Here is a 22,996-nt window from a genome sequence, read left to right as displayed (position 1 = left end):
CCATCTTTGCAGGAGGATATTGGGCAGTTTTCCCTCCTGCAGAAGGACAGCTGGAGCCTTGCGATCTGCTGGCTGACACTGAGGGCTGCCATGTCACGGTGGCATCGGCAGGTACCTTCGGGCAGTCATAGGTGGAGGGGAGCCTTCGGGGCCGTCCCACCCACCACTGAGCCCCTTAGGTGAACAATGGGAGGTGTTATCCTGAATTCTCAGCAGCTTCTGCTGGCAGGCCCCCGGTCTGGGCCAGCCGTGGGTGGGGAGCACCTCAGCCGGAGCTCTCACCCTGCCGCAGGGGCGACAGCAGCCTCTTTGGCAGTGATGGGAGGATGGCACCAGGCAGTGCTGGCCTCTCATCGTTTGTCTCCCCTGTTTGTTTGTTTTAACTTTTTTATAATAATTTTTTTAAAAAAATATGCCTTTATTGATTTCAGAGAGAGGAAGGGAGAGGGAGAAAGAGAGAGAGGAACATCAATGATGAGAGAGTCATTGATCGGCTGCCTCCTGCACACCCCCCGCTGGGGATGGAGCCCGAAACCGGGCCTGTGCCCTGATGGGGAATCGAACTGCAATCTCTACTGAGCCACGCCGGCCAGGCTTAACTTTTTATTTTGAAATAATTTTAGAAATACAGAAAATGGGCAAAGATAGCCTGAGCTTCCATACCCCCAACACCCAGCTCCCCTACTATCAATATCTTACATAGTAGTACAGTTAGCAAAACTAAGAAACTCGCTTTGGTGCAATACCATTAACTAAACTACAGGCTGTACTCTGATTTTCCCCCTAGTGTCCTTTTGCATTTGGTCCTCTCGTCCCTTAGTTTCCTGCAGAGGGGGAGGTCCCCCACTCTCTCCTGGCCTTGCCTTGTGATGAATGTCAGTCAGGTACTTTGTAGATTGTATGTCAATTTGGGTTTGTCTGATGTCCTCTCATGTTTTAAAATGCAAACTTTTATTTATTTATTTAATTTATTTTTTTAATATCTCTTTATTGATTTCAGAGAGAGGAAGGGAGAGGGAGAGCGAGAGGAACAGCAATGATGAGAGTCATGGATCGGCTGCCTCCTGCACTCCCCCGACTGGGGATCGAGCCCGCAACCCAGGCATGAGCCCCGACCGGGAATCGAACCCCGATCTCCTGGATCCTGGGTCAATGCTCAACCGCTGAGCCACGCCCGGCCGGGCAAAATGCAAACTTTTAAAGTGTACAGTTCCGTGGTTTTGAGTGTAGCCGTCACCACAATCTAGTGCCAGATGTTTCCATCGCCCCAAAGGAAGCCCGGTGCCTGTCTCCTGTGTGAGTCACACCCATGGTCCTCCCTCTTGTTCCCTGTCTCCCGTCTCCATCTCTCTCTCTGTGGCTCCATTTCTGTTTTTCTTTCAGTTTCTCTTTGTGTCTCTGCCCCTAAGTCCCTGTTTCTCTCCCACACATGACTTTCTACTCCGTCTCTGTCGGCCTCCCCCTCTCTCCCACTGACTCTCTAACCCTCTCCCTCTCATTCTATTTTGCTCCATCTCTGTGTCTTTCTCTCTCTTTTGTCCTAAAGGCAAATCCCAAGGAAACAAACAAAAAGCAATGGTCAGGCCTGCTCAGAGCGCAGAGACAGACGGGGTGGGGACGGAATAGCTGAGGGCTCCGTGGCCCGGGGCTCAGTTGGTTGGAGCGTTGTCCCTTACACCAAAAGGTGGTGGGTTCGATACCCAGTCAGGAAACATACCTAGGCTGTGGGTTCGATCCCTGGTCGGGAGGAATACAGGAGGCAACCAATCAATGTTTCTCTCTCACATCGATGTTCCTCTCTCTCGTCTCTCTAAAATCAATAAAAACATATTCTTGGGTGAGGAATATAATTTTAAAAAAGAATATCTGAGGGCCCCGGCTAGATGGGGCAGCATGAGACCCCTCTAAGGAGGGAATGATGATGCCAAACGTCTAGGAAGGAGAACAGCCAGCCCTAGAGGAGCTGCTGGAAGATGTCCAGGCAAGAGAGCAGCAAGAGCAAAGGCCCTGGGGCAGCAAGGAATTCCCAGAAGCTGAGCCAGCGAGCAACGGGAAGCTAGACAGAGGTCTCTCTACATGCCAAACTGACTTAGTGGGAGCCCCCAGGCTGGCCTCGCAGGCTCTGAGGCAGAAGCCCCAGACAGCTCAGGGCAGGGCTGGTGGTAAGTCAGGGCAGAATCTCCGACACATTTCCAGCACCCGCACTGGGGCCAGGCATGGGCAGTGCCCTGACCTCCCGGGGCTTGGAACCTCGACAGAGAAGCAGCCCACCACCCACTCATCCTGACCCTGAGGGGGAGAAAGGCTCACGCTCAGATGGCCATTTACTGAGCTGGCACGCAGCTCTTGGTGCCCACTGTATGGTGGACAAACACAGATGACCCTGAGAGATGACCCATGTTCACAGCACAGGTTCTAGAGCAGAATGACATGGGTTCAAGTCCCAGCTCTGCCAAGTGTCAGCTAAGCTGCCTAAGCATGTCCCTCACCCTTTCTGAGCCTCAGTTTCCTCCTCTGCACAGTGGGCCGCTGTGAGAGTCAAATGAAAGAATGTCAGTGCTGAGGCCCCCATCCCTCCCCCATTCAGAGAGCCCTCCTTGACCTGATTTGAGTTTATTAGCCATGTGACTATTGTTCTTCCAGGTTGGAGTGGAGGGCTGGTTGGGCAGGAGGATCCCAAGCAGGCTGGGGACCTATCAGGCATCAACCCCCAGGAGTGCAGTTTAGGCGGCTGGGGGTGGGGCAGCTTTTGCAACAGCTGAATATTGACTTGTGTCCTTAAGTCAATGCGGTGGCAGAAGGTTAGCTAGCCCAGTCCAACAGCCTGATCCAGCCTCCTTTGTGATGCAAATGACTGGTAGTGACTGCTGCCAGGCACACAGTCCTCATCCAGGGCCCTGAGCTTTTAATTCTGAGAGAGCAGAGCCTGGGGAGGGATGGAGAGGGGGATCTTCCAGCCTGACCCCTTGCAATGGGGCTTCTGTAGCCATTTGCCAGCTCCAGGTGCAGTGTGACCCTAATGGGTCCTCAGCTTGGGGTGGTGGAAATTCAGGTATCTGCAGGGCTGTGATCCTCATTGGAGGCTCTGGGGAAGAATTTGTTTCCAGGCTTATTCTGACTGCTGGCTGAATTCAGATCCTCATGGTTGTAGGACTGTGGTCTCCATTCCCTGATGACTGACTGCAAGGGGCAAGTCTTTGCTCCTAGAGGCTGCCCATATTCCTTCTTCTCAAGGAGCCCCTTCAGCAACAGCGGATCAAGTGCCTCTCACTCTTCGAATCTCTCCACCTTCCCCTTCTGCTGCCTCTCTGCCTCCAGCTGGAAGAAGTTCTCTGCTTTTATTGGCTCATGCTATTACACTGAACCTACCTGGATAATGCAGCATTCTCTCCCTATGCTGAGGTCCTAACCTTAGTCACATCTGCAAAGTCCCTTTTGCCCTGTAATTTAACATGTTCACAAGTTGCAGGGATGGCAGTGCTCTGACTTGGGTCTTCTGTCATTTGCAAAGGAAAGACTCTTGACTGATTTGTCCTCCTAGAAAATGGTTAGTTGGAAACGGTGAGCTCATGCAGCTGAAAATTGCTGACTTCACAGAGAATTTGCCTTGTTTTACTTTCCGGAGGTGAAGCACTGTGTAGGGTGGCCCCAGGAATGTGACTAAGAGCCTCCAGAAAACTCCTGCCCAGCCCAGCCCAGCCCCCTAGGACTGTTCCCTGCTCCAGGGCTTGTGCACCAACAAACAGGGAAGCACACTTTGCTGGGACACAGAGTAAATAAACCTACATTTATACCTGAGCCCCACAGGGTGGCCACTTGTCTCTGAGACAGATATGGTCAAAATTGAATTCCATGGCCCTTGGAGGAGGGCTAGGCTGCCCAAGAGGAGCCCAGTGGGAGGCATCACCCCCACACTCCCACAGGTGACTCTCATGATCCCAGAAGGCTCGAGTGAGGAGGGAAGTCACCCAGCCACCCACTTCTGCTTGCCCCCTTCATGTCCAGTCTAGGTGGCCCCCTCCTTTCCCTGGGCCTGGACTCCTGCAGGCCTTTCCTAGGTCAGCTCCTCGCTGGGTCCCAAGCCTGGGACCAGGGTACCCATCTCTTCTTTACCATGCATTCTCTCATGAAGATGCACCCCATGCTGCTCAGATGACTCCTCACCTTGGAAGACCTTTTATTTTCAATTCTTTAGAATTCATATGTTCAGCAAGTATTGTAATTCCCCCTACTATGTGCCCGGTACTAGGCTCCGTGCTGGGTATCATTAAGGATAAGAACAGGTGTGACAAGCTCCTGCATGCTCCCAGCTCATGGTCCAGAATGGGGGACAGAAAAATGCACTTACAGGTATGAACCTTAATAGGTGCTTTGAAGAAGGCGAGTGAGCAGGGTGCAGAGTGAGAGAAGGCACCAGGGAGGTGGCAGAGATGGGCACAGGGCATAAATGTCTGCAGGAAGGCACTCTGGGCAGAGGGCAATACTTGTGTGTCTCAGGCAAGAGTGGCTCTTGAGAGAGGCACCAGAGAGGTGGCAGGGCCAGCTCACCCCAGCCTCAGAGGCTGTGGCAAGGACCTGAGATTTTATTCCAGGACAATGGGGAGCCACAGAGGCTTCTATGCCTGGGAACAGCACGTTCTGAGTTCCCTTTTTAGAGGATGGAGTGGGTTACCACAAACAGGAGGCAGCAAGAACAGCCTCTGGAACCCATCCAGCTCAGTCTCATCAGAGACACCCAGGAGACCAATATAAGCAAGGCGATGGACGAAGGAAACACCCGCCCTGTTAGTATTTGGACTGTGTCCACACAACTGTAATATTGAACACACGCCAAACATCATTTTCCAGTTTGTATTGCTCAGCTGCAAACAATATAGAACTGTGTTAGAAAAAGCAAAGTTCTCCTGTAGTCCTACTACTGCTACTATCTGATCTATTTCCTCCTACCATTTCTTATACACAATGGAGATGACTTAATACAGTTCCTTCATTTTGAAAAGTTTCTCCCAACAGTATTAATTTTATAATTTAGAAAAAAAGCCTTTATATTGAATTTCTCTAAAAATGTCCCCATCATGGGGCCAGGGAAGAGGGGATCAGCTGGCATCCCCAGGAGCTCTGAGTTGTCTCAATTCATCCAGCTTGGCTATCTGGTGGGCCAGCTTTGGGGGGCTCACCCCCTTGATCTCCAGGCCACTATGCACCCCAATGTGTACACAGGTTTGGAGTAGAGCAGGCGGGGGAAGTGGGGCTGATAAGCAGAGTGGGGCACTTATCGGTCCCCGCAGGAGGCCCGGAAGGTATCTGGAGGGCCAGGTGCCCACCCCACACCATGCCCTATGCAGACAGACACCCAGGCCCAGGGCATGCTGGGCAGCTGCCTTAATATTTTCGCTGTATCTGGATGGTCCCCAACCCCAGGGGGTTCCTGGTTTGGTGTTTACATCTCTGGGGGACAAACACAAGTGTGACTCAGCAGCCGTGGTGAGCTGGCTCTGGGATGAGGGAGGTGGTGGAGCACTGGGTGGGGTTGGGGAGGCCTGAACCCAGTCCCCAGTCAGGACAGTATGTGGCCCCCAGATTCGGGATTCTCGGGTCCAAAGCCTGTCTCTCTCACACACCAGCTCTCTGGAATTGGGAAGGGGCTGAATCTCCCTAGCCTCGGTTTTTCCATCTGTGAACTGGGCCCTCCCACAGGTTGATGGGAGGCTTCAGGGAAATAATACACATAAAACCACAGAAAGTATTCAATAAACATCAGTTTTCATGAGCTCTGGGGCTCTGAGGACAACCTTAGCTCCAGGGGTGAGAGACTAAAGCAAGTGGCGGTGTTGGTGATGGTCTCATTTGACTGGAAACACAGAGTCCTTCATCCACAGGCATCGGGACCTGGGTGGGTTGCATAGGAATGAGGGTGGTTTTCTCACCTCCACCCTTGATTACTTGCCGGGCTTTCCCTCTGGGCCCTGTGTGCCCACCTCCCGTTGCCTCTCCTTGGGGGCCCAGGAATGGGGGCTCTACCCCTTGGTGTCTCAGTTCCTCCATCTGTGTAATGGGGACACAGAATGTCACCTCGAGGGTAACAGAGGCCATCCCTGAGAGATGCTCGGCACAGTCCTGCCCCAGTCAGCGCCGCAGGTGTAGTCCTGTCATTACCATCGTCTGTGATGACTGTTGCAGGACTAGTGGCTGCCTCCCGAGTGCACAGACAAGGGTGACATTGGAAGCTCTCTCTCCTGGGTTCACCACCATCTAGAGCCCTCAATCCTGGGCCCGAGGAGGATGTTTTATGAGGTCTCAAGGCATGTCCCAGAGGCTGCCACCAGCCGATAGCGACAGGAAGTGGGCTGGCCGAGAATGGCCCTCCAGATAACCCTGGCAGCGCCCGCAACCCCTTCCCCGCCCCCAAGCCCTTATCAACTGCAGCAAATGTCTCTTCTGAGCCGGAGCCCCATGAGGACCTCCCTGACCCTTGCCAGTGTTTGCAAACTAAGGCCCAGCCAGCAGGAGAGGGCAGGCGGGGAGGGACAGGCAAGGGTCCCAGTAAAGAAAAGGGAACCCTGCCTGGTAGGATCTCATCTGACTTGGCCCCAGGAACCCTGACCCTTCCCTGGGCAGAGGCCAGGACCCTGGGCCACTGAAGGGGGGATTTACAAATCTCAAAGTCAAAGTGACTGGAAAAGGACCAAGGAGGTCTCTTGGGGACCCATGGACATGGTGCAGGGAAGGCCCCAGGTCTAACCCGAGCCCCCTCCACACATTAGGGTGACCCCATCTCATTTCAAAGCTAAGGGCTGACCACATGGAGTTGTCGTGGAGTCACACCCAGTTACTCAGCTCTGCGTGGCTGCTCCACTCTCCGGGAGTCCCTCTGCCCCTTTCCATGTGGACACTGCAGTGACTCTAGTCTCTGTCCCCGCTCTCCTTTCCAGAGCCCCAGCCTATCCCGGCTCAGATCTGCCCAGCACACTCCAATCTGAATGGATGGTCCCAAAACTCCCACTTGTGTCCTCTACTAGAAATTTCTGATGCCTACTCCCCATCTGCTGAATCAAATTCAGAATGTTTGCAGGCCTGTTTCCCTGCTGTGCCTGGCACAGCGCTAGATGCAGGGAAACAAGGCAGAAACCCCCCGCCCTTCTAGAGCTGGTGATACAATGAGGTGGGACAGGGACCCGATGAGGACACAAATGAAAGGGTACACAGTTCTATTGCCTAGACAGAGACAGGATCAGAGGAGGCTTCTGGGGGGAAAAAACTTTTGAGCTGAGAGCTGGAGTTCAGCTGGTGAAAGCTAGAGGATTCAATAGCAAGTACAAAGGCCCTGGGGTGAGTTGTGCCAGGTGTGGGTGGGAGGCAACAAGGCCAGGGCCTCACAGGCCACGGCGACAGCTTTGGCTTTTCCTTTGAGGACAATGGAGAGCCACAGAGGGCTCTGAGCTGAGGGAGGTGTGGATGTGAGGGTGAGGGAGAGTTCAGAGCGACTTGAGTCATTGGCTTGGCCACTGTGTAGAAGGTGAGATGGGGAACAGATTGCATGTTATGAGGCCCAGTTCTGCTCTGCAGGGTCAGAGGAGGACAAGCCTGGTGCCTGGAGAGCAACTGGCCCCAAGTAGGTCATACCCAGGACCTCTGAGCCTTTGCTCAGACTGACCTCCTCGCCAGGAGTGCCCACTCCATTCCTGTAGATCACTGGGAACCCCTCGTCCTGCACAGCCCAGCTGCCACCCATGCCCCTCCCACCTGCAGCATCCTCCCCTCCCCATGCCCCAGATTCAAGGGACTTCCCACTGACAGAATCAATCCCACTGCACTGAGCTTGCCAGGGGCATGTGTACTGCTATCCCTCCCCAGACCACTCTCACAGCAGACTGTCCTCTGGGTCTCAGCTGTCTCCCAGCTCCAAACATCATCTCCTGCCTCTTCCCCCTTACTGCTCCTCCAGCTACCATGCCTCAGTCAATGCACCCTACCCCAGGACCTTTGCACTTACTGTTCTGCCTAAAATCCCACCATTCTCCATCACCCTGTGATATTTCCTTCAGTGTGATCAGTATTTGAAGTTACTGTTTGCATGTCTGTTGTGTCTCCCCAACTAGACTGTTTGACTATCTCCAGTGCTCTGCATGTAACCCAGCACACACATCTTAGAATGAATGAATGAGCAACTAAAAAATGAGTGACTATCCTCTCCAGCCGTAACAGCTTCTCTGTGAGGCCCCGATGATTTCCCCAGTGCTGAGTGGTAGCTCCATCTGAGTTCTGGGAGATGCTGGCTGGGTCTATCCCCAGGTTGGGGCCCCTGAGGCCCAGACCAAGACCTGCCTTCCTAACTTTGACCTTGCACCCCTCCTGGCTGCCAGTACGGCCACCTGCTTCCTCTCAGCAGCTCTTACTCAGTACCCTCTTTTCTCTTAGGGAGCTGCCCCTCTATTCCATGGGGTTCTGCTGGAGCCATCAATCTTAATACTGGTCCCCACCCCCAGCCACTGCCCCCAGGGCCCTGCTCTAAGCACATCACCTACACTGAGCCAGTGGGTTCTCCCCTGGGATTTTGGGCAGACTGCTGAGTGAGGGTGGGATGTCGGTTCCTTCCCTGCCTCAGTGGGTGGTAATGGGGGCTGAGTCTATCCCATCACTCTGGATGCCTGCAGGCTGGCGAGGGAGGTGCTCAAAGTACAGCTTGGATTAAAATCCTGGCCAGACGGGTCCCTGGTTTGAGTGACACCATGTGGCCCTGACTTGCCCATGACCACTGTGTGAGGGGCATCAAAGGTGCCCACATTAAGAGAATTACAGACCAACTTTTTCTTTAAAGAAAACAAGTTTTATTTTTATAATCAGAACATTCTAATAAAAATATTATTATAACATTAGCTACCTGTATTTCCTGGGCCTTGACTGTGTATCAGGCGTGCGGCAAAGTGCTTGCCGGCATCAGTCAGCCCCGAGGCCTCCCGCTTCCCTGAGGTAGGTCTGAAGGAATACCCCCAGCGCCCCCCAACCTTCCGCCCTCTCCCACATCCCCTCAGCCAGGCTGCGCCTCATCTCCTGCCACCTCCAGGAGCCCTGTCACTGTGTTGGGATTCTCGCCTCCCTTCTCCACCCAGCCCCAAGGCAGGCAGGACATGTTAGGCTGGTGTGCAGCAGGGGACACCGAGGAGAGAGGGTGAGGACACTGGTCTAGCCCTTCAGCCAGCATCACCTAGGGCCCCTCCCACCCCTACAGCGGTGGCAGGGCAGGTAGGAACAGGCTTCTGAGACAACTTAGTGTCGCTGAGACACCCCCACAGTGTAGAGACACCCACTCTCCGAGGGGCTACTGGTGCTCCAGCGATACTTTTCAAACAGAAATACTGTCCTGTCTCCTTCGGCAGAGCCACAGACAAAAGTGAGAGTCTCAAAGTCAAAAACAGGTCTGGTTTCCTGGGGGCAAGAGCCTCCACTGAAAAAATAAACTGAAATTCTGAATCATCTTAGTAGCAAAACAATGACGGTAAGAAAAAAGGCCGCAGTGCTTGGAGGGCTAGGGACGCGGCCGTGGCTGGTGGCCCTGCTGCACTGGAGCCTTGGGGTCTTGCAGAAGACACCCCCGTGCCGTCACTAGAAACGAGAATTCCACGAGGCGGGGCTCCTGCACACGGTCTCCCGCGTTCACAGCTTGTGCAGACGGAGCGAGAATGCAGTCAATTCGTGTCGCTCCTTTAGGTTTCCCTGGAGTAAGGCATCTCTGGGCAGGACAGTTTCTGCAGGCCCGACGGGAGGCCGGGTTCTGCGGCGGGCAGGGGCGGCCTCGCCGGATGCGGAGAAGATGCTGGGGCCCTCGGCCTGGAGCTCGGGGGTGGCGGAGGAGGTGAAGGGAGAAGGCAGGCTGTGTGCTGGGAGGTCGGGTTGCATCTTCTAGAGCTTCCGCTCACCCTTCTCTCTCAAAGTCCTCCCTCCAGACGTGGCAGGTCCTGAATTTAAAGGGAAGCGGTTTCCAGGCCATCTGGGGTGAGGTGGGGGGTTCTGCAGGGTCCCCAGAGGCACAGGTGCCCTTGTGCACCCCGAGATTGGTCAGCCGCTTGCCTGGTGGGTGTGTGGGTGATAGGTGGCGATCGGGGCAGCGGCCTCATTGCATCCTGTCGGGCTGCAGCTGCGGAGGCTGGTACTGCACGAAGGTGGTGCCCGCAGGGGCCGCAGTGGAGAGGCCCGGGGGCATGGAGGCCGGGTAGCCGTAGCCCACGAAACTGGTGACCGAGGCGGGCGAGGCAGCGTATGGGTACTGGTCGTAGGTGGCTGGTGGATACTGAGTGTAGGCGGGGCTGGCCGGCGTGTACTCAATGAAGGGCGAGGACAGCGACGGGACGGGAGCAGCCGGGATCACCACACTGGGCTGGACGATGGCTTGTGGGTAGATGTAGTGGGGGGTCAGCCTGTGGGGTCAAACAGAGAGGGCTGAGGGTAAGGCAGCACACTGGCTCCAGGTGGGGCCCCGAGAGCCGGGTGCTGCTGTGCCCACGCCCGGTCCGGTTTGCTGTGGCTCGAACATGGAAGCCGTGCAGCCTATGCCCTGGCTGCGCCTGCGACGTTCCCCTCCTCCAAGTCTGAACGCAAACGTCCTTCCTCAGTGGACCCCTCCCAGGTACCTCTTCCAGCCCTGCACAGGACCAACATGACGGGGGGGCCATGTCTGACAATGACTTAGAATCTCCAGAGGGTGACAGCAGGCATCAAAGGCAGTGCGGGCGCTCCGAGAGTGGGTCCCCACGTGGCCGCACAGGCCGCACGCCCCCGAAGCCTGCCCTGTCCCCATACTTCCCTGTTCATCTTCCCAACATCTGCCACCCACCAAAGGAAACCCTACACAGTCGGCTGATTCACCACGTCTGTCTCCCCACCCAAAGCGTCGGCTCCCCCAGCGACGTTCCTTCCCTTCACGGCCGGTCCCGGCCCCCAGCTCAGTGAGTACCGAGTGGAGAGTACATAAACGACAGGACAGAAACTGCAACAATGACGATGCTGGTGGCGGGGAAGCTGACGGTGACACCTCAGAAGGAGCAGCCAACGGCACTGGGCTGCTAAACACCTGACACGCGGTAACTGTGAGGTCCAGCCTCAGGTCGGCCTTCACATCAGTACCTGGTTGCACAACAGAAACATGGAGCTCAGCAGCTGGCCCCAGATCCCATGGCCATGGCCAGAGGGGCTGAGGCTCCTGGAAGCTCTTAACTGCCTTGCTGGTCCTACCCTGCAGGCTAACGTGCAAAACTGTTACTAAGGCCTCGCCACTCCACTGCTGGCCCTCCAGGACAGGGATCGACTCCTGCATGTCACAGACAGGAAACTGAGACCAAGAAAGGCAGTATCAGCACGTGCCCACTGTGCCAACCAGCTGCTGGGCTGCCCCGGGCAGGCGGCTGAGCCTCTCTGAGCCTCACAGCCCACTAGGCACAGAGGGACTTTGTGGGGTAGACATCATGCCACAGGCATCGCTTCTTCCTCCTCACACCAGCAGGAGCTACCCATGACGGGGCCACCTGGGGTGACATGGGACCCCAACTTCCTTCCGCACCTATAAGATGGGCTCAGGATCCAAAGAGAAGCTGCTGTGAAAGAAAAAGGGAAATGTTCCCTGGGGTGCTCTCATCCACTTGGCAGGGGCGGAAATGGGCAGCTGTCTGGAGAGCAACTGCGCAGCAGGCGGGCCACTGAGAGCGAGCGTACGCTCCGTGCCCCGGGTCAGGCCCCCTTGGCACCCGAGAGAAACCCTCACTCCAGAATAACATGCACTCAGTACATCACAGCAGCACCCATGGAATCGGTGAAAAACTAGAGAAACCCAGGCGTCATGCACAGGGGACAGGGCAGTCCAGTGTGCCTCCAGGCAGGGAGACTAGGCCCCTACTCAGCCCACGCCTCCGCCCCCCACACGCAGTCAGGAGAGAGAACTGAGCAGGACAGAGATGCTGTTTACACAAAACTGAGATATCTGTGCTAAATGGTGATGCTGTAGATGCTTAAAAAGCAAATGTGTATTTATACACACGCTAAGGACAGTGAGGCTGACTTGCATGAAGCTACTGTTTTCAGGGGCCCACGGGCTTCCAGATTACATGCGGGTTTGAACATGCTTAGCAGCAGGCGGATGGATTCAAGTGCACCATTCGCCATAAAGAGCACAAATCACAACAGCCTGGACACAGAAACCACCAAAGTGTCGCCCAGTGATGAGTGGATAGAGGATGCACAGGTTGTGGTGAATCCAGGACGTGGAGTATTATTCAGCCACAGGAAGGACTGCAGTCCTGACACATGCTAAATGCTGGGTGAACCCTGAGGACATTATGCTGAGTGAAATCAGCCACAAACGGCCAAACACTGTGCTTCTATCGATGTGCAATGTCCACAACAGGCAAATGCAGAGAGGGACAGAGGGTGATGCTTCTGGGGCTTCAGGGGGTGGGGGGGAGTGCTCGGGGCTCCTCTAGGGGTGAGGGAAAAGTCCTGAATTACACAGTGGTGACACTTAATGCCTTCAAATGATAGTCTTGAGGTTAGGTGGACTTTGCCACAATAAGAGTACATATGTAAGGGCACCCTGAGCAGGAACAAACCACTGGTAGGGGACAGTGCTGGCTGGACCTGGTGTGGGCAGAGCTGTGGTGAATGATGGCGCTGGAGGCCCCATGGACCAAGCAGCAAACATCTGGGGGAAGAGAGCCTGGGACACACCTGGCTCCATGCCCAAGGTGCCCCAGCTCCCTCTGACCACTGGCCCTCCTAGGTAGCAGCACCCCAGTGGTTGCCATAGCAATACATCCACACCCGCACAAGGCAGGTCCTCCCTGCACCCACATGGGGAATGTTTCGCAGTTTTTGTCAAGAGGCCCTGGCTCAGGGCTACAATACCTGCTTCCCTGATCCATTTAGAAGCCTCTGCTGTCCACCCCTCCAGCCTCCTCCATGGGAACAAGAGCCTTGAACAAAGCCAGGCCTGGGTTTGAATTCCACCTTGGCCCCTGGAGTTGGGAGACAGGAGGATATGCTCTGGGCCAGGACACAGCACTGAGCAGACTGTACAATCCCTGACTTCTTGGGGCTTGGATTCGGGGAAGGGTAGAAGTCACACAAACACACCAACCCATGAATCAGTCCTGGGACTCCCAGGGATGTTCAGGGAAGGCTTCTTGGAGGAGGAAGCAACTGCACAGAGCTGGAACTCCATGGCCTGTCTCATGTGAGCAGTTGGAGGGGCGGGCTCTGCCCCGACACCTAGTGCAACAGCCCTCAGGCACACGCCCCTCCAGACAAATTAGGGGCTCTGGTGATCCAGAGGCCTCCTGGGAAGGAGCAAACAGGGACGGATAAAGCATGTCATGGGGCAGTGCCTACCATGCCACCGTCCTAGCATCATCAGTGTGGTACCCCAACCATGTGAGTCCACACCCAGCTTCCAGAACCTCTCGAAGCCAGGGCAGGGGTGGCCCTACCTGACACCCCCCATGTATTTGCTAAAAACGTAGATCCTCACAGACTGAAGTTGGGTGAGGCGGGGACCCTGCAGCTGACAGCTCCCCAAAGTTTCTAACGCACACCCATATTCGGGAACTGCTGCCTAGATCAGGGCCTCACACTGTCCACACAGCAGTACCTGGGGCTTTACAGGTGACAGGTTCCTGGCCACACCTGGCTCGAGGTCTGGCCAGCTGAGACTGCTATTGCGTGGACCAGGTTTCAACACCCAACGCTGTCAGGACCAGAGCTCTGCCCTGGCCACCAGAACTGCCTACGGGGGCACTCAGACACAATGCAGGTGAACAATGTTTAAGTTGGGAAAGAAGGGGACCGTTTTCTGACCCTTAGGGATACTATGTGCATCTATTTACCTGTTTCCCTCAGGTGCTCTGCCTCCCACCACTCAGTATGTGAAAACCCAAGATAACTTACAAAGCTTTTCACAGCCATGAAAAAGGTGCTATTGTTACCCTATTTCCGAGAAATGGAAACTGAGGCTCAAAGAGGCCTGAGTGACTTGTGTAATCCCACAGCCAGGGCACCGCAAAGCAGAGTTGGCTCCCGTCTGTCTGCCGCCCGGTACCTATGCCCACACAGACTGGCTGTGGGCTGGGGCCTGGGAACCTTGGCCCACCCAGATGGGAGAACGGCCCAGGCACCATGAGTGCCTGACCAAGACATGGAAATTCCTGGTGGTTTTGTCCCACCAAGGAGCTCAGAGACTGGACCCCAGACAGGTATATGCACCAGAATGAAAGGGAGGATGGTGGGTCCTGCTGCACGGAGAGGCCCAGGGCACAAAACAGCAAGACTAGCTGAGTGGAGGGAAAGGAAGCGGCAGAGCCCACCAGGCAGGGCTGGGCCCACGAGTGCCCCTCAGCTGTGCGCTCAGACAGTCACAGAGCTTTTCCTGTGTGTGGAACTGGTCTGGTGAAAGATGACCTCAGGGCTCACTGTGAGAACCGAGACCCTCCACTAGGACAGCAGTTCTCAGTCAGGGTGACTTGCCCTCCAGGAGACGGGGCCACATCTGGGACATTTCTGGTTGTCACAATGGCATGCCACTAACATCCAGTGGATGGAGGCAAGGGATGCTGCCAACATCTGCAATTCTCAGGCCGGCTCGCCACAGAGAATTCCCAGCACCACACCGAGGTGAGACCCTGCCGCAGACTACAAAGCAAAGGGCAAATACAAGCACTTCTCATCACTTTCATGCCCACAGATGCCCACACAGGGGGCTGAGAAGGCCAGGTCGGGGACCCAGGGCTGCGCATGGGCACACAAGAGTGCACCACCCCCTCCAGCCTACTGAGCTCCTCAGTGAGAAAGAAAGCCCAGCCAAACTGCAGTCAGCCCTGCCTGAGGGCAGCTCCCACGCCCCTTCCCCAGGCCTGCACATGCAACAGGCAGGGGTCCCAGCTCCCAGGCAGGTGAGGGGAGGGGTGCAGACAACAGCCAGGGGCAGCCAGTGCCCAGGAAACAGACTGCAAACTCCGCACACTCAAAGCAAAACTCTTAGTGAGAAGGATTTGGCTGCAGACTGGAGGACCCATTTCTGAATGCAAAGCTACCCCCAAAAGTAAAAATAAAAAAGGCAAATGGGCCAGTTTCGCTTTTTTCTGCTCTCTGGAGGTTTTTAGCCACCACACTAAAGACACATATCCACTGGAGGCGCGAGTTCAGGCTTTGTGGGCTGGTGGTGGGGCCTGCGCAGGCATCTGGGAACCCCCAGGCTCTCTGGGACATCAGACAACAAGCAAGTGTGAGGGGTGGCGGGACGCTGAGCAGGTGAGATGCCCTCCCTGGGACCTTGCCAGGCCCCGGAACAGTTGTCTCCGCTGAAACCTGCTCTTCCCCCGAAGTGCACCCCACACGAGCCTCCCCTCACCGCCAAGACCAACCCAACCTTCCATCTGCCCAGGCCCAAAGCTCTGGAATCTTCTTGGATTCCTCTTTCTCTGACACATCCCTTAAAATATATTCAGAATCACACCCTTCTCACCCCAGTGCTGGTGGGAGAGCAGCCACCATGGCCTGGAGCCTGGATTATCACTTGGTTCCCTAGCGGGGCCTCTACTCTGGCTGGCAGCGCAACCCACCCAGCAGCCGGAGGAGTACCATAAAGATGCAAGTGACTCCAAGTGGCCTGGCCCTCATCTGCTCATTGCCCACCTTGGCTTGAGTCACTCAAGTAAAATCCAAACCCTCCCCTGGGCCCCAGGGCTCTAGGGAGCTGAGGCCACGTGCTGGGCCCTGCACCCCAACCTCCCACTTCCTCTCCTGCCCTGTCACTTTCTCCCCATAACACCTGTTGCCACCAGAGACATGATTATTCCCTTTTGCATCTGTCTCCCTCCCTGGGACCACTCTGCTGCAGAATGCCATAATTATAAGTGGGGACCGGGCCTCCTCTCACCGTCACGGCATCCCCAGCCTGGCACAAAGTGAGCACGTATCTGTTGAATGAACTGACTGAATGAGTGCACAGCTTCCTTCATGCACCATGTGGGAGGGGTTGGGAGAAGGATCGGATGCCCCCCAGCACACTGCAGAGCACTTGTCATGTCCACTTGGTATATGGGGAAACTGAGGCTCAACGAGAAAAGTCATGAGAACAAGGGGTAGAACAGACAAGTAGAAAAAAGGGGCTCCAGACTCCTCACCTAGCTGTGGCCTGAAGGGGCCGGCCCACCTGTGGGCTCACTCCCCCTCCCTTGCCCCCCTACTTGGGGACACCCCTGTGGGGGGACTTAGACACCTGCATCAGCCTCTGTCTGTGGTCTGGCCTCCCCCGGGTCTGAGGCTTCAGGGCGAGGCTCTCCAGCAGAGAAGGGCCCCTCCTGCCGAGGCCGGCAGGGCCAGGAGAGGAGCTCAGCCTTGGAGAGGAGCCCAAGAAGCAACCGGAGGCTGGTTTCTGTGACGGCAGACAGGGACAAACAGCAGGTGTGCACGGGCCACCCGCCACCCCCGCCTTGCTCCAGTGAGTGACAAACAGGAAGTACCAGTCACCCCAGACACCCTGAAAGTAAAAACAAGCCATGCGATGCCCCATAGGGGGGAGAGGGCACAGGCTTCCTCCCAGCACCCACAGCTTCTGGTTCTGACCTCACTTCCTGCCATGCCCCCAAGGCACTGACCCCCCTTCAAGGCACTGACCCCCCTCAAGGCTCCACCTCTTCCCTTCTCATCCTGGCCCCTCTTCTGTCCAGGTGACCCAGGCACTCCACTCAGACCCTGAGACACTCACATTCAAGGCACTGCACCTCCCCTCCCCCAGCTTTATTTAAGAGACTCCCAAGAAGTGGCAGAAATAGTACAGAGAGGTCCCCCAATGATGACGTCTCATAACCCAGTGCATTACCAAAACCAGGAACCAAGACACACACGACTATTAACCAGGCTCCAGGCTTGGTTGGATTTCACTAGTTTTTGATGTGTCCTGGTGTGTAAGCCTGACACCTGTCACACGTACAGATCGTCCATCCCTGAGACGATCACAATGCAGGGCTCTTCCATGCCCACGAGGGACTCCCTGCACAGTTACACCCCCCTTCTCAGGGCCTCAGGCCCTGATGGCCTTGTAACAGTCTGGCTACCCTGCTGGACAGTGAGCACCTGTGACAGAGGCTGTGTCTTTCTTCTTCAGAGTATCCCAGGTACAGGGCCTGGCATACAGCAGACACTCAATAAACTCTCCATGGTGAACGACTCCAGGAACAGCCCTGTATGTGCTGCCCAGGCCCGTGCGCTCCGCCTCTTCCCTCTCATCCCGGCCCCTCTTCTGTCCAGGTGACCTAGGTACTCCACTCAGACCCCGAGACACTCACATTCATGGCCTGGTGCCAGCGAGGGCAGCAGGTCTCAATGTGGGCAGCAGGGACCTTCACACAGAGATGCTAGGGTCGCTGACACTACAGCCAAGTGGTCTGTGCAATGCTGGGAGAAGATCCCATGCACTGTCAGTCCAAGGAGGTCTGGGTTTGTCCAAGCGCTGGCCAGAGGGGGGTGATAGGCCTCACTGAAAGAATCACAGCATTGGAGCCCCCAACTCAGGCCCCCACACCCATGCTGCGAGAGCCCAGGCAAGTTTCTCCTCACTGGTGCCTGCACAGGCGGCTGCTGTGTGACTCGCCACTGACAAATCCCAGATCTTTCAATGGGCCTGGCGCCGTCTGACCAGTGCTGCACACAGGTGCTCAATCAGCCCTCGGGTCAGCCCTGGGAGGCATCCCCACCCCCGGGGTGGGGAGAGGAGCCCAGAGAGAAGGGGCTGGGCCTGGTCCAGGGTCCTTTCTCCAATACCCAGTGCACCTGACATCCAGCAGCCCCAGAACTCAGTCTTGTTATTTGGGCCCCCAGGGCCTGGCCCCACACCTGGCACAAAGGAGGGCTCACGGTAAACAGGTGTGGAGCCCACAGGATGTCCCTCTTAAAAATGGGTGGGTAGGCAGTGCCGAGAGAAGCAACTGGCCCTTCAAAAATAACCCGAGGAGGGGCTCCAAGTGCAGCCAGGCCGAGGCCCAGCCTCAGATTCTGGCAGGCCTTGGTCCCAGGCGTGAAAAAACACCCACTGACACCAGGAGGCCCCCTCCAGGCCAGATTCAACGCTCTGCCTGGACACGTGCTCTCTCCAAACTGCTCTGACCTTCACTCCTGCGGGCAGCCTGCTAACTGTCCCACCAGCCAGCAAAGGGACGCTCTCATCCCTTGATTAAGCCACTTGTCATCTGCCAAGGAAATCTTCTCCGAACCCCAGGCCTCAGTCCCATATGTGGTTACATGATGGGAATGCACGGTCGGCCAAAAGTCAGGATCTGAAAGATCCCACCAACTTAAGGAATACTAGGTGGAAGGGAATCCAAGCAAAAAGCATTGAGTGCAAAATTCTTTGACGAATCTTTCCACACTGACATTTATGACCCAGCCAGGCAAGGAATCTGCAGAGGCCCTGCCCAAAAGTGGGGCTATAGGACCTTAGAGCTGTCTGGCCTATGATGGGGACCAGAAAGTCCAGGAAAGACCAGCCAGGCAGGAGAGGAGTTAACCAGTTTACCAACTGACCTGCCCAGCTCCGGCTCCCACAGTGCCCTCAGCCAACAACAGGCCTGGCCTCGTTGCCAGCCTGGAGCTGACAAAACTGACCGCTGAGTCAGGCTGGACTGCACTCCTAAGCCCGATTGTTTGCAAAGACAAAAGGGACGCTGACGGCCCAACTCTCTGGTGGGCAGGCTGGTGCTGGGAGGACAGCTGACCCAGGCAGCCCGGCCGCCGCCTCTCCCGGGCAGTGCACCCAAGGGCCTCACCAAAACCTGGACCTCAGCAAGGCCTGGTGGGAGGGAGGCAGCCAGACTCTGAGACGCTTCAGTCCACAGGCTGCGGACAGTCCCTCTAATCCCTTGTCCCTGTTTGGGTCTCCACCCCTTGGCAACCAACAAATAGCTGGAGGCCTCTTCTCCATCATGGGTATTAAATCGCCAGCCAGGAGATTTAGTTACAAAACATGGTCGCCTGAGGTGGGGAATGCACAGCAGTAAAACCTGTGACCAACCTCCAACTACCTTCACAGAGGCAACGCCCTAGAGACCCCGAGGGGTGAGGCTGGGGCATCCCTCTCCACACCCTCCCAGAAAGCAGCAGTTGAGAGCGTGGGTTCTGGAGCCAGCCCGCCTGGGTTCAAATCCTGTCACTCCAGCTGCCCTGGACAGGTTGTTAACCTTTCTTTAACCTTTCTTTGCCTCAGTTTCCCCCTCTAGAAGTGATAATATATCAATCCCAACCTCAGGGGGCAGTTGTGAGGACAGGAGAGATGTGGCAGGAGCAGGGGTACCCAGCCCCACGCACCAGCACTGTGTCAGATGAGGAAACTGGAGGCTCAAGAAGAGGAAGCCACTTGACAAGATGAACCCAGCAGGTAAGTAACGGAATCAGGATTTGAACCCAGGTCTGCAGGCTCCAGAGGCCAAGCGCTGACAGTTACTAGAGTCCCAGAAGCAGCTGCAATGGATTAGAACAGAGCACAGACTCCGGTGGAGAAAGTATTGTTGCATTTTAAGCAGGAAAGAGCTACATGTGCTCGGGGCTCACGCCCTGATCCTTGTGCAGCTGGCCCTGCCCCTGGGGCACCAGGTGTGGACAGCCAGGGGTATGAAAATGAGGAACGCCCTCCTCGTGTGGCCTGAACCTCAAAGAGGAAGAGCCTGGGGTGATGGCAGGAAGACTGGAGTGTCCCCGAGCCTCTTCCAAGACAGCTGCAGACATTTATGAAGCAGAACCCCAGCAAGAAGGAAACCCAGAACCACCTGCTCCCAGCCACGCTCCAGGCTCCCCTCCAGGAGGGCTGACTGGAGCTGAGCTCACACACGAGCAATCCACACCGAAGCCACTGTGCAAGCACCCCCGACCGTGGGCATGTGGCTGACCTGCCCAGTCCACTGGAGCCTTATCCCTGCTCTGGTCCTTGGTCCACGCTGCCCCAGTGAGCCTGGATGCTTCTTAAACTGTGCCTTTCTCCAGGGCAGGGGCACATGAGTATACCCACCCACACACATATACACACCTTGAATCCAGAGCCCAGGACTGGTCTTTAATAGCGTAAGAAGTGCTAATGTTCTAAAAAAGGCTGCCTGTTTTATAACTGTCCTCCTCACCCCCCACAAGAAACAACCTCCCAACCCCCAACAGCAAGCTCCCTGCACTGGGGCACACAGCCTACATCAATCACAGGGCTGGGAAGTCAGACCGCATGGCAGGCTCCTTTGTGCCCCTGAAGTGTGCATGTCCTTCCCCAAGCAGCTGCCAGGCCTTATTAGATGTTCTTTTTAAAAAAAGGCAAGGGGAGGGGGGCCTTTTTTGGATGGAGGAGGGTGGGACACGCTGCGCCAAAGCACATCAGACAAAAGGCCCATAGGCCAGCCCACTCAGGCCAGAGACATCTGGCCCCGATCCTGGTTCACCTGCTCCAGCTTTCACAAACGTCAGACCCCGGCTGGCAGTGACCTGCTGCCACCATCTGTTGGGCACTGGAGCAGGTCAGAGGGGCTCCCTGAGAAGAACCCAGCTCACCAGTTCCTAAGAATGTTGGCAACACTTTCAGAGTACTCACCTATCCGAGCCACACCCGTCCTAAGGCCTACTAGACCCACAGAAATCGTCCTAAGGCTGTTACTGTCCCCACTTTGCAGGTGAGGAAACAGAGGCAGAGATGCTTGTGACAGCTGCTGCAGGTCACACAGCTAGCAAGGGGGAAGCCAAAATTTGAACCCAGAGCCCATGCTCCCCATCTCTCTGGGGTGTGGCCTCTGCAAGGGGTGGAGAAACCCAATCTGCCTTCCCTCAGTTCTCCCAGCTTGTCCCCATCCCCTCCCACCCTTAAAAACAGAATCATGTTTCTGAAAAGTTGGAGGTGACTGATGGTTCTCCGGACACAGAAAGGTGGCTACTAATGGCACAACCAAGGCAGTGGGGATGGCGGTCCTGGGGTGAAATGTGCACCCACACTGGGAGACCCAGGAAGCCCCCTCCCCCCATCCCCGGCCAGCCACTCCACTCACCCATATGTCCGCTGGATCAAGGTGGGGTGCAGCTGCTGTACACCGATGGCAAAGCCTACAAGGAGAGACAGTTAGGGGCCGGGCCTCACTGGGGAAGTAGAGCTACCCAGACACACAAGTCTAACCAAAAGGGATAATCTGCTTCCTCCCCCCTCCCAGGCCACCCCCATGTAAACCCCAAAACTCCCAGCAGAGCAGGCAAGGGACCTTGGGGGCAGTAGCCTCTAGGCTTTTGTGTCTGGGAGGCCAACTTCCTCCCTCCCGTGAGGACAGCTGACAACTAGGTGACGCACTCTCCTCAGCCTGTCCCACCGGCACATGCAGCTAGACCAGCTAGAGGAAGGGGTCCAGCTCCCAAACTAGGGGATGACTGCCCTGTGATGGCTCTGCAAGCACATGACAGCCAATTGCCACTCCTGGGGTGGGGGTGGGGGTGGGGGTAGTTCCACTAGACAGATACCAATGCTGAATATAGCAGACAAGAAGAGCCAGGGAAGGGAAACAGCCTCTCACCAGAATGGAGGCTCCTCGGCTTGGCGCCCAGATAGGCCAGGTTCACGTTGGCCTTGCGGCCATCGATGTTGGGGTTAGGGTCTTTGCAAGCCCTCTCAGCTGCTGCCCGGTCGGCCATAGTCACCTGCAGAAGCAGACGCGTCAGAGGCTTCCCTTGTAGGGTGCAGGGCTGTGCCCTGGCCCCAGATGCTCTACTCCCCACCCCCTCTGACCCCAGTCTGGGGCCCTACCACAAAGCTGCCCCCTGGATTCCAGCTCCTCCCTCCAAGTTCAAGTGCAGGGAAGCTTTGCCTTCAAGGATAGAAACAATTTCCAGGTGAGAGGGGGCACCCCCTTAGAGAGGCAGGGGCCTGTGAATTTCCTCAAGCGAGGGGTTTCGGGACACTGTAATTACAACGAAAGAGGCTGTTTTCAAGCCGTTTTGCTTAAGTTGATATTTATTTGTGGCAGCAAAACGGACTGTTGGAAAAATGTGGGGGGAGGGGCGCTAAAGGGCCCCAAAGCGCCTGGGTTGAAGGCTCCGCTCCTCGCTAGCTAGTTGCTCCAAAAAGTCCTGAGAATAGTCGTCGGACCCCCAAACCTCTCCACGAACTTACAAGTTCTAGCTGAACACAGCGGATCTCCCTTTTAAACGCGGGTGGGGGCAGGCAGACCAGGCCGTGGTTCTGCCCCACAGAGGGGGCGGAACCGGCTGGAGCGTGAGCCACCGCCCCGGAGCCCAAGACCCGGCAGCAGGTGCCGGCGCCGGCCAAAGGCGCCCCGGGAGGCCGCCCGGCGGCGGGGCGTGCGCCCGCCGGTTGACTCAGCGCCCAGGGCCAAGATAAGTGCAGGCTGGGGTGCGCGCCCGGCCGCGGGGCCACTTACGAAGCCGTAGCCGCGGGACTTGCCCGTCTGGCGGTCGGTGATGACCACGGCCTCCTCGATGTCCCCGAAGCCCTCGAAGTACTTCCTGAGCGAGGCGTCGGTGGTGTGGTAGGGCAGGCCGCCCACGAAGATCTTGGTGAACGTGGTGTCCTTCTGCGAGCCGTGCATGGCGCCGGGGGCGGCCGGGGGCCGCGGGAAGTCCGCGCTCGGGGCGCACGGCGCGGGCTGCAGCAGCATGGGGGGCGCCCCGCGGCCTACGGACCCCGGCCGCGTGGGGACACGCTCATGGGCGGCGGCGGGGAGCGAGCTGGGCAGCAGCGGCGCCTCCAGGCCCGTCCGCTCGCGGGCCGCTCCCGCGCTGAACACCGCGCTAAGCTGCGCTGCGCTCCTGCCGGCGCTGCGGGCACTCTGCGCCCCGGCGCCCGCCCCCGGGCTTTGTAGCCCGCTCCGCCCCCAGACAGCCTCGGGCCCGCCCCCGCCCCGCCCTTGGCGCGCGGGGGCCGCCGGGAAGTGTAGTCCGGGCCCCGCCCCGCCGCGCCCGGCGTGCTGGGGGAGGCGTGGGCGTGGGG

The 22,996-nt window shown here is 56.7% G+C and overlaps 1 protein-coding gene across 1 annotated transcript; it reads right to left on the bottom strand.

Annotated features, from left to right (window-relative positions):
• Nucleotides 1–8,859: 8,859 nt before the first annotated feature.
• On the bottom strand, nt 8,860–22,694 carry RBM38 (RNA binding motif protein 38). The gene is made up of 4 exons (XM_087818641.1): nt 22,428–22,694; nt 21,564–21,687; nt 21,051–21,105; nt 8,860–10,415 (listed from the first exon to the last, which is right to left on the bottom strand). The coding sequence occupies exons 1-4, from the start codon at nt 22,662–22,664 to the stop codon at nt 10,112–10,114; spliced, it is 720 nt and encodes a 239-aa protein (XP_087674767.1). The 5' UTR covers nt 22,665–22,694; the 3' UTR covers nt 8,860–10,111.
• Nucleotides 22,695–22,996: the final 302 nt, after the last annotated feature.

This window comes from Miniopterus natalensis, chromosome 7 (genome assembly GCF_054644295.1).
Source record: "Miniopterus natalensis isolate mMinNat1 chromosome 7, mMinNat1.hap1, whole genome shotgun sequence".
NCBI lineage: Eukaryota > Metazoa > Chordata > Mammalia > Chiroptera > Miniopteridae > Miniopterus > Miniopterus natalensis.
The sequence above is the reverse complement of the archived record's forward strand: the minus strand, read 5'-3'. Positions and strand labels throughout refer to the sequence as shown.